General features: G+C 47.4%; 1 protein-coding gene across 2 annotated transcripts in view; it reads left to right on the forward strand.

The window, feature by feature from the left end:
- LOC110503596 (protein capicua homolog) overlaps window positions 1-9,493 on the forward strand; it is a 62,141-nt gene that overhangs the window by 41,543 nt on the left and 11,105 nt on the right. For both annotated transcript variants that reach the window (XM_036969319.1, XM_036969326.1), the window contains exons 5-14: window positions 2,939-3,047; window positions 3,209-3,391; window positions 3,520-3,658; window positions 3,852-4,030; window positions 4,158-4,296; window positions 4,584-4,681; window positions 4,841-5,798; window positions 5,900-6,039; window positions 6,253-6,413; window positions 8,660-8,850. In XM_036969319.1, coding sequence (XP_036825214.1) covers window positions 2,939-3,047; window positions 3,209-3,391; window positions 3,520-3,658; window positions 3,852-4,030; window positions 4,158-4,296; window positions 4,584-4,681; window positions 4,841-5,798; window positions 5,900-6,039; window positions 6,253-6,413; window positions 8,660-8,850 — 2,297 coding nt within the window. The remainder of the gene's footprint in view (window positions 1-2,938; window positions 3,048-3,208; window positions 3,392-3,519; window positions 3,659-3,851; window positions 4,031-4,157; window positions 4,297-4,583; window positions 4,682-4,840; window positions 5,799-5,899; window positions 6,040-6,252; window positions 6,414-8,659; window positions 8,851-9,493) is intronic.

Below are 9,493 nucleotides of genomic sequence, written 5' to 3' on the forward strand. Positions count from 1 at the left end.
TAGCATTAGTTGATGATATTGTTGTCGTTATGTGTGTAACTAAGGGAGAGAGAGCTTACCTTTTCATGGTTGTTTGATCAATAGGACTGTAAAGTTCCCAAATGTAAGAGGACTCCTGTGGTGTTTATATATTTGCAGAAATCCATTCCAGGGGTATTTTATGGGTTTTGGTGAATGTGTTCTAATGATTTAAAGTCGCGGTGTTGCATCTGCCTGCAAACACACAGTAAGTGAATGATGGCAGGCTCGCGAATGATGGCAGGCTCGTTTTGGTAAATGGGATGTTTGGCAGGAGCTGGAGGAGCATGGTCGGGTCAGGTTAATTTATTCTTGTTCTGTCATATTTATTCAAACATTGTGCTTAAAGGGAAAGGGGGATACCAAGTCAGTTGTACAACTGAATGCATTCAACTTAAATGTGTCTTCCACATTTAACCCAACCCCTCTGAATCAACATCCACGTCAAGCATCAGACAATCTCAATGCATATAGTTGATTTTATATACACGCTTCAAATTTGAGACCAAATGATTGGTCGAAAGAACAGACTACTTTCGGTCGGCCAAGATTATTTTTGTGCAGGGACAGGCCTAGTAGAGTGAGTGGCTCCACGCGTCCACTTAAGTTTTCTACATGTAGAGCAGAATGTTATTTGAACAACGAGGTGAGGAACAAAAGCATCCATCTCTGTGCTTTATTACTAGCCATATGAATGGCTATATGAATACAAGCTAAATGAATATACAGGGTGTCAGGTAGCGTAGTGGTTAGAGCGTTGGGCCAGTAACCAAAACGTTGCTGGTTTGAATAGCTGAGCCGACAAGGTGAAAGATTTGTCGATGTGCCCTTGAGCAAGGCACTAAACCCTTATTAGCTCCAGGGGCTCTGTACTATGGCTCACCCTGTAAAACAACACATTTCACTGCACCTATCCGATGTTTGACAAAAAAGCATAACAAATAACTGAAAAGAATGGCAGGGGCCAGGCTGCTGCTGTCCATTGACTGTTATGAGCTGTCTGCTGAATCCACTGAACTCTCTGGGGAGATGAGCCACTTTTCCTGCTCTTTGTGTGTGTGTGTGTGTGTGTGTGTGTGTGTGTGTGTGTGTGTGTGTGTGTGTGTGTGTGTGTGTGTGTGTGTGAAAGAGTGACAGTTTTATGCAAATCTCTCTCCTTAGTTGTTTTTGTCTCTTTTTTTTGAATGTTCCATGTTTGCTACAGAGGTATGATGGTGGGTGAGATCTATTTATCTCTCACCCACTATCGTGTGTGTGTACAGTTGAAGTCGGAAGTTTACATACACCTTAGCCAAATGCATTTAAACTCATTTTTTTCACAATTCCTGACATTTAATCCTAGTAAAAATTCCCTGTTTTAGGTCAGTTAGGATCACAACTTTATTTTAAGAATGTGAAATGTCAGATTAATAGTAGATAGAATGATTTATTTCAGCTTTAATTTCTTTCATCCAGTAGGTCAGAAGTTTACATACACTCAATTAGTATTTGGTAGCATTGCCTTTAAATTGTTTAACTTGGGTCAAATGTTTCAGGTAGCCTTCCACAAGCTTCCCACAATAAGTTGAAGTCCCACATTCCTCCTGACAGAGCTGGTGTAACTGAGTCAGGTTTTGTAGGCCTCCTTGCTCGCTCATGCTTTTTCAGTTCTGCCCACAAGGATTAGGATTGAGGTCAGGGCTTTGTGATGGCCACTCCAATACCTTGACTGTGTTGCCCTTAAGCCTTTTTGCCACAACTTTTGGAGGTATGCTTGGGGTCATTGTCCATTTGGAAGACCCATTTGCGACCAAGCTTTAACTTCCTGACTGAGGTTTTGAGATGTTTCTTCAATTTTTCCACATAATTTCCCTGCCTCATGATGCTATCTATTTTGTGAAGTGCACCAGTCCCTCCTGCAGCAAAGCCCCCCACTACATGATGCCGCCACCCCCGTGCTTCACCGTTGGGATGGTGTTCTTCAGCTTGCAAGCCTCCCCCTTTATCCTCCAAACATGATGATGGTCATTATGGCCAAACAGTTGTATTTTTGTTTCATTAGACCAGAGGACATTTTCCCAAAAAGTACGGTCTTTGTCCCCATGTGCAGTTGCAAACCGTAATCTGGCTTTTTTTTATGGCGGTTTTGGAGCAGTGGCTTCTTCCTTGCTGAGGCGGCCTTTCAGGTTATGTCAATATAGGACTTGTTTTACTGTGGATATAGATATTTTGTACCTGTTTCCTCCAGCATCTTCACAAGGTCCTTTGCTGTTGTTCTGGGATTGATTTGCACTTTTCGCACCAAAGTACGTTCATCTCTAGGAGACAGAACGCATCTCCTTCCTGAGCGATATGATGGCTGCATGGTCCCTTGGTGTTTATACTTGCGTACCATTGTTTGTACAGATGAGCGTGGTACCTTCAGGCATTTGGAAATTGCTCCCAAGGACGAACCAGACTTGTGGAGGTCTACAATTTTGGCTGATTTCTTTTTGATTTCCCCATGATGTCAAGCAAAGAGGCACTGAGTTTGAAGGTAGGCCTTGAAATACATCCACGGGTACACCTCCAATTGACTCAAATGATGTCAATTAGCCTATCAGAAGCTTCTAACGCCATGATGACATTTTCTGGAATTTTCCAAGCTGTTTAAAAGGCACAGTCAACTTAGTGTATGTAAACTTCTGACCCACTGGCATTGTGATACAGTGAATTTTAAGTGAAATAATCTGTAAACAATTGTTGGGAAAATTACTTTTTTCATACACAAAGTAGATGTCCTAACTGACTTGCCAAACTATAGTTTTTAACAAGAAATTTGTGGAGTGGTTGAAACACTTAGGTTGAAGTCATTAAAACTAGTTTATGTAAACTTCCGACTTCAACTGTGTGCATGTATATGTGTATATATATATCTATATATATTATGTCTGTCTCTTAGCTTCTTCCCCAGTGTTCTTCCTGAGCCCTTGTCTGTGACTCCTGTGAAGAGACGCACTCAGTCCCTCAGCGCCCTGCCTAAAGATGGGGACAAGAGCAGCCCTGGCAAGGTAACCTCTCACCTGTCTCTCACTCACTTATTTTGTCAATTCATCTCTTACCTCGTCATACATTCCATTCCTCATTTAATCACATTGTTAAAAGAGGAGCATCCCTGGCAAGGCGCTCTGGCTTCCTCTCACCCTCTCATCTAATCATTCTTTCCTCTCAGAGGGAGAAGGACCACATCAGGCGGCCAATGAACGCGTTCATGATCTTCAGTAAGCGTCATCGAGCGCTGGTGCACCAGAGACACCCCAACCAGGACAACCGCACGGTTAGCAAGATCCTGGGCGAGTGGTGGTATGCCCTGGGGCCCAAAGAGAAGCAGAAGTATCACGACCTCGCCTTCCAGGTGTTACACACACACACACACACACACACCAATTTAGTGCAATGGTTTAGTCTGACCTGACTAAGCAGCCAAAAAATGAATGTATTTTGTTTGCTCATCCTCTATCTCTCTCTCTCCCTCTTTCTCAGGTGAAGGAGGCCCACTTTAAAGCCCACCCAGACTGGAAGTGGTGCAACAAAGACAGGAAGAAGTCTAGTTCTGATGGCCGAGGGCTCCCGGGGCCGGGGGGCAAAGACATTAGAGAAAGGAGCATGTCTGAGACCACCGGTGAGTCACACACTGCTGCTCAAAACACCCAAATAAGAGATAACAGAAAGGAAGAGGGATGTTTATTTGATTGCGAAGGTTTCTTCTGAGCTCTGTCATCACTAAAACATTATCATTGAATATCTATCTAGCTCTCTCTTTCCTCTCGCTATGCACCACTGTTTCACTCTCCCACTTACTTTCTCTCTCTCAGAGCCCCATGGTGTGGAGCTGAAAGGGGTGGGGCCTGGCCTGCTGGGTGTGTCTGAGCGGAATCCAGGAGAGGGGCATGTAGGTCAGCTACCCCGCCCCCGAGCCTTCTCCCAGAGTGCCGTGCACAGCCTGGAGAGGAGTGAGAGGGGCAACACACAGGCCCTGGCCGAACTGTCACAGGTAAGGCCATGCTACATAATGTTGTTTTCACCACAGCCGCTTTACTCAAATGATAAACAGGTTTCTTAGTTTGGTGTGTCAATTCTGGCTCACTCTCTTCCTCCTCCTCCTCCTCTTCCTCTCTCAGATGTGTGGGGATGGTGGTGGACAGTTTTCGGGGCGCGCCCAGACCCTGTCCCGGTCTCAGAGGGGGGTCAGTGAGGACATGACTAGTGATGAGGAACGCATGGTCATCTGTGAAGAGGAGGGAGACGACGATGTCATCGGTGAGAAACTGAACTGCTGTGACATCATCTAAACAGACAGTACTACTGGGAGCTCTTTTCCCATAATGATATCATCTTAATTGGACAGTTTGAGAAAGAAATAACTCAGAAATTCAATTAAATTGCCCTTCAGGGACAAACAATAAAGGTCTATCTGGTCGCAGGAAATTTCACACGAACAATTCCCAGAAAGCATATTACGTGTACAATATACTGGCAGAGGAAGTTAGAAATGGGTGTTTATGCACATAAACCATGAGTACCCTCACTCCCCTTTCCCCCTACAGAGGACCCGTACCCTGCCAGCTCCATAGACCTGAAGTGTAAGGAGAGAGTGACGGACAGCGACAGTGACAACGCCTCTGGGAACGAGAGCGATCGCAAGGTAAGTCTCTTCCTTTATCAAGGCTAGATTGAGTTACAGTTGTCTGACTGATCATGTTGTTGATATAGTACCATTATTTAGAGAAGTGGAACATGTTTTAGTCCTTCTGCTTTTCACCCTGCTACAGACATTTAGTTGTTTCTCTTTCTGTCTCTGCAGCGTGTCTTTGCTCCAGTGATCTGCTCTTCCTCCTCGCAGCCCACCCCCCACGGACGCTCCGTCTCTCTCTCCTCCTACCCTTCCAAACGCTACGATGAGGAGAGAGGAGGGGGGCTCTCAGACCGCAGGAGAAAGAGAGGAATAGAGGGAGGAGGTGGTGATGGAGGAGGAGTGGCATCCCTCTCTCTTTCCCTGTCCTCCTCAGGCCACTCTGTCATCTCCAGCCCCGGAGGCCCAGTTCCTTCTGCCCTTGCCCCCCTTGGCCTGTCTCCTCTCCTCGGGTTGGGGGCTGTCAGAGTGGCCTCTACAGTGGTGACCAACGTGGTTCGTCCGGTCGTGAGCACGCCAGTCCCCATCGCTAGTAAACCCCGAGACGGAGCAGCTTCATCCATTCCTCACCCACCAGACAGGAGGTCCCTCCCATCGCAGCAAGCGCAGCTTCTGATTGGATCCGGAGTAGGAAGCGGAGGGCCTGGGTACTACTCCTCATCCTCACCCAATCCCATAGGTGCAGGGGCGGGTCCAGGGGGGCTGGTGACCAGCTTGGTGTTCCCGGGGCACAGCCAGTCCACCGTCCAGCTCATCAGTCCCTCCCCCCATCCGTCCTCCCACCACCAGCTGCCCCCCACCGCCCCCGTCTCTGCCCCCACACACAACCACACCAACGGCCCCCTGCCCCTCTCCCTGCTCCAGCCCCAGTTCCTCTCATCGTCATCTCTGGCATCCCCCGGGGGCAAAGCCATCACACAGGTCCAATACATCCTGCCCACCCTATCAGCCAGCTCCAATCCCAAGAGCCCCTCCCCTCAACTGCACAACCTGCCAAACAGTATCTTCAACCTGCCCACAGCTCCGTCCACCCACAAGTCCATAGCCAATGTGAAGCAGGTGGGGCCGGGCTCGCTGATGGGATACGCCTCCAGCCCAGCCGTCGGAGTGGTCAGCCCGGGAGCCAGAGGTGGGGGTTGAGGGGAGAGAATCGTACACCAAAACTCTAATAAATGGAGTGTTTTCAAAAAAGGCTTAACCTTATCCATATTTATCTCTTTCACTCTTTAGTGCAATCCCAGTCCCCAGTCCTACAGGGCAAGATGCTGCTTCCCATGGCAACAGTGAGGACGGCACCCGCCCCTGCTCAGCAGTACCCCCTCGTGGCTCCACCTCTTCCTGTCCAGAATGGAGCTCAAGCAGGAAGCAAGGTAAGCAGTGTTACCATGGTGATGACAGCCAAACCAAGACATTGTTTATTCTGTATCCCAGGGCTGTCAGAGCTCCAACATGACCATTCTTACTTAGATTATTCTATGATTACAAAGGCTAAGTAGTTACACTTCTAGTTACCGCAGGTGAATGACTAAATACACAGATGTCCATCTTCTCACTCTTTCTCCATCTCTTTTTCTCTCTGATAGATCTTCCAGATCGCTCCCATGCCTGTCGTCCAATCCCAGCTCCAGCAAGGCGGGGCAGGGCATCCTGGGAGCCCTTTTCCCGTTACCTTGGGAACGGCCACAGTGTTGCACCAAGGTTCTGCCCCATCTCAGACTGTGCTGCTGCCGCCCCCACCAACCAGGTAGGAGGACACAGACCAACTCAATCTAACAGTGCACTATTAGCGCTGCTGCCCTACCATAATACATAACACAATGGTTTTGGAAGAAGTGCAGCTCTTGTGTTGTGTGTTAGTCATTCTGCTCTGTTGCTGGCCCAGGCTGCCTCTTCCTCTGCAGTGCCTGCCGCCCCCTCACTGCCTCTCAGCTCCACCACACAGACACACTCATCTACTGTTTCCTCTACTGTTCAGTCACCCACTGACACCCACTGCACCATTTCTCTCCTCTCTCCTCCTTTCATTATTGTTCATGTTCTATTTTCCTTTCTTTCTTTTTTTCTGCCTTCACTGCCCTTTTCATCTTCTCTCCCACTCATACACACTTTCGCTCTTTCCCTGTTCACCTTAACTTTCCTCTCTTTGCTCTCTCCTCCCTCTTTGCTCTCTTTGCTCTCTTTGCTCTCTTTGCTCTCTTTGCTCTCTTTGCTCTCTTTCCTCTCTTTGCTCTTTCCTCTCTTTGCTCTTTCCTCTCTTTGCTCTTTCCTCTCTTTGCTCTTTCCTCTCTTTGCTCTTTCCTCTCTTTGCTCTTTCCTCTTTCCTCTCTTTGCTCTTTCCTCTCTTTGCTCTCTTTGCTCTTTCCTCTATTTCCTCTTTGCTCTCTTTGCTCTTTCCTCTCTTTGCTCTTTCCTCTCTTTGCTCTTTCCTCTCTTTCCTCTCTTTGCTCTTTCCTCTCTTTGCTCTTTCCTCTCTTTGCTCTTTCCTCTCTTTGCTCTTTCCTCTCTTTGCTCTTTCCTCTCTTTGCTCTTTCCTCTCTTTCCTCTCTTTCCTCTCTTTCCTCTCTTTGCTCTCTTTCCTCTCTTTCCTCTTTCCTCTCTTTCCTCTCTTTGCTCTCTTTGCTCTTTCCTCTCTTTGCGCTCTTTCCTCTCTTTGCGCTCTTTCCTCTCTTTGCGCTCTTTCCTCTCTTTGCTCTTTCCTCTCTTTGCTCTTTCCTCTCTTTCCTCTCTTTGCTCTTTCCTCTCTTTCCTCTTTGCTCTCTTTGCTCTTTCCTCTCTTTGCTCTTTCCTCTCTTTCCTCTCTTTGCTCTTTCCTCTCTTTCCTCTCTTTGCTCTCTTTCCTCTCTTTCCTCTTTCCTCTCTTTGCTCTTTCCTCTCTTTGCTCTCTTTGCCCTTTCCTCTCTTTCCTCTCTTTCCTCTCTTTCCTCTCTTTCCTCTCTTTGCTCTCTTTCCTCTCTTTGCTCTTTCCTCTCTTTCCTCTCTTTGCTCTTTCCTCTCTTTCCTCTTTGCTCTCTTTGCTCTTTCCTCTCTTTGCTCTTTCCTCTCTTTCCTCTCTTTGCTCTTTCCTCTCTTTGCTCTCTTTGCTCTTTCCTCTCTTTGCTCTTTCCTCTCTTTGCTCTTTCCTCTCTTTGCTCTCTTTCCTCTCTTTGCTCTCTTTCCTCTCTTTGCTCTCTTTCCTCTCTTTGCTCTCTTTCCTCTCTTTGCTCTCTTTCCTCTCTTTGCTCTCTTTCCTCTCTTTGCTCTTTCCTCTCTTTGCTCTTTCCTCTCTTTGCTCTCTTTCCTCTCTTTGCTCTCTTTCCTCTCTTTGCTCTTTCCTCTCTTTGCTCTCTTTGCTCTCTTTGCTTGCTCTCTTTGCTCTTTCCTCTCTTTGCTCTCTTTGCTCTCTTTCCTCTCTTTGCTCTTTCCTCTCTTTGCTCTCTTTGCCCTTTCCTCTCTTTCCTCTCTTTGCTCTCTTTGCTCTTTCCTCTCTTTCCTCTCTTTGCTCTTTCCTCTCTTTCCTCTCTTTGCTCTTTCCTCTCTTTCCTCTCTTTGCTCTTTCCTCTCTTTCCTCTCTTTGCTCTTTCCTCTCTTTCCTCTCTTTGCTCTTTCCTCTCTTTCCTCTCTTTGCTCTTTCCTCTCTTTGCTCTTTCCTCTCTTTGCTCTTTCCTCTCTTTCCTCTCTTTGCTCTTTCCTCTCTTTGCTCTCTTTGCTCTCTTTCCTCTCTCCTCCCTCTTTCCTCTCTCCTCTTTTTCCTATCCTCCCTCTTCCCTCTCTCCTCGCTCTCTTTTGTCTTTCCTCTCCTCTCTCTCCTCTCTTTCCTTTCTCCTCCCTCTCTCCTTTCCTCTTCCCCTCTTTTTTTGCTCTTTTTCCTCTCTCCTCTTTCCTTTCCTTCCTTTCCTCTCTTTCCCTTCCTCTCTCTTTCCTCTCCTTCCTCTCCTCTCTCTCTCTCCCTTTCCTCCCCTCTCTTTCCTCCCCCGTCTCTCCTTTCTCTCTCTCCTTTTTTCTCTCTCACAGGATCACCTATGTCCAGTCCACGCCAGGAGTCCCCTCTCCTCTGCCTCTGGTCTCCACAACAACAGGCTCCTCCTCCTCCCAGCAGGCCCAGCCCACCCCTGGATCTGCATATGTTTCGTCACCCCTAGCAACGCTGGGCTTTACAGCCGTAGCTCCCCCTGGACAGAACCTAGTCCAACCCCTCATCACAGGTCAGTAGAGCTCTGCTACCTGAGCTCGATGGGCCCCGACATTATACATCATCAATAACTAGGGTACGGGCAGGGCTCCTGTATAACTAAATTGATCACTAACATTTTGAAGCTGAGCCATTTGCTCGTGCTCTGCTGCGAAGTACAGTCATGTCTGACTAAGATCATAACATGGTGTCAGAAATGCTTCAACCTCGTCCAATATAAAGCAGGAGAGATTATTTAACAGAAAATTAGAATGTCCCTTGAGTTTCGTGGAAGTATAGAGTGTCTCATGTCGTCATTGAGCAGAGCAGCCGTTACTATGGATACTCACAGACCCAGATCCTCCATGAGCAGAGTGCATGCAGAGTGACCAGCGCTTACGGAGCGAGTGACAGACTGAGAGGAGCAGCTAATGGATTTATTAATGGGGGAAGTTATTTCAGGTTTCGGGCAGGGCCGGGCTTTAAATTTGCCAGAAGCAATCAGGCCTGGGTAGGGTAGGGCATGGGTTTGGCTCAGGCATAAAAGGGCTCTACAGGTCAGTGCATCCACTTGAAGGACATCTAGAATAAGATGGATACTGGATGGCTGCCGTTTTGCAAGCTCCAACCTCATTTTGCTTACTTTATCATGTTCTTCTTATTTCTCTATCTGGTGT

This window comes from Oncorhynchus mykiss, chromosome 3 (genome assembly GCF_013265735.2).
Source record: "Oncorhynchus mykiss isolate Arlee chromosome 3, USDA_OmykA_1.1, whole genome shotgun sequence".
In the NCBI taxonomy this organism is placed as follows: Eukaryota; Metazoa; Chordata; class Actinopteri; order Salmoniformes; family Salmonidae; genus Oncorhynchus; species Oncorhynchus mykiss.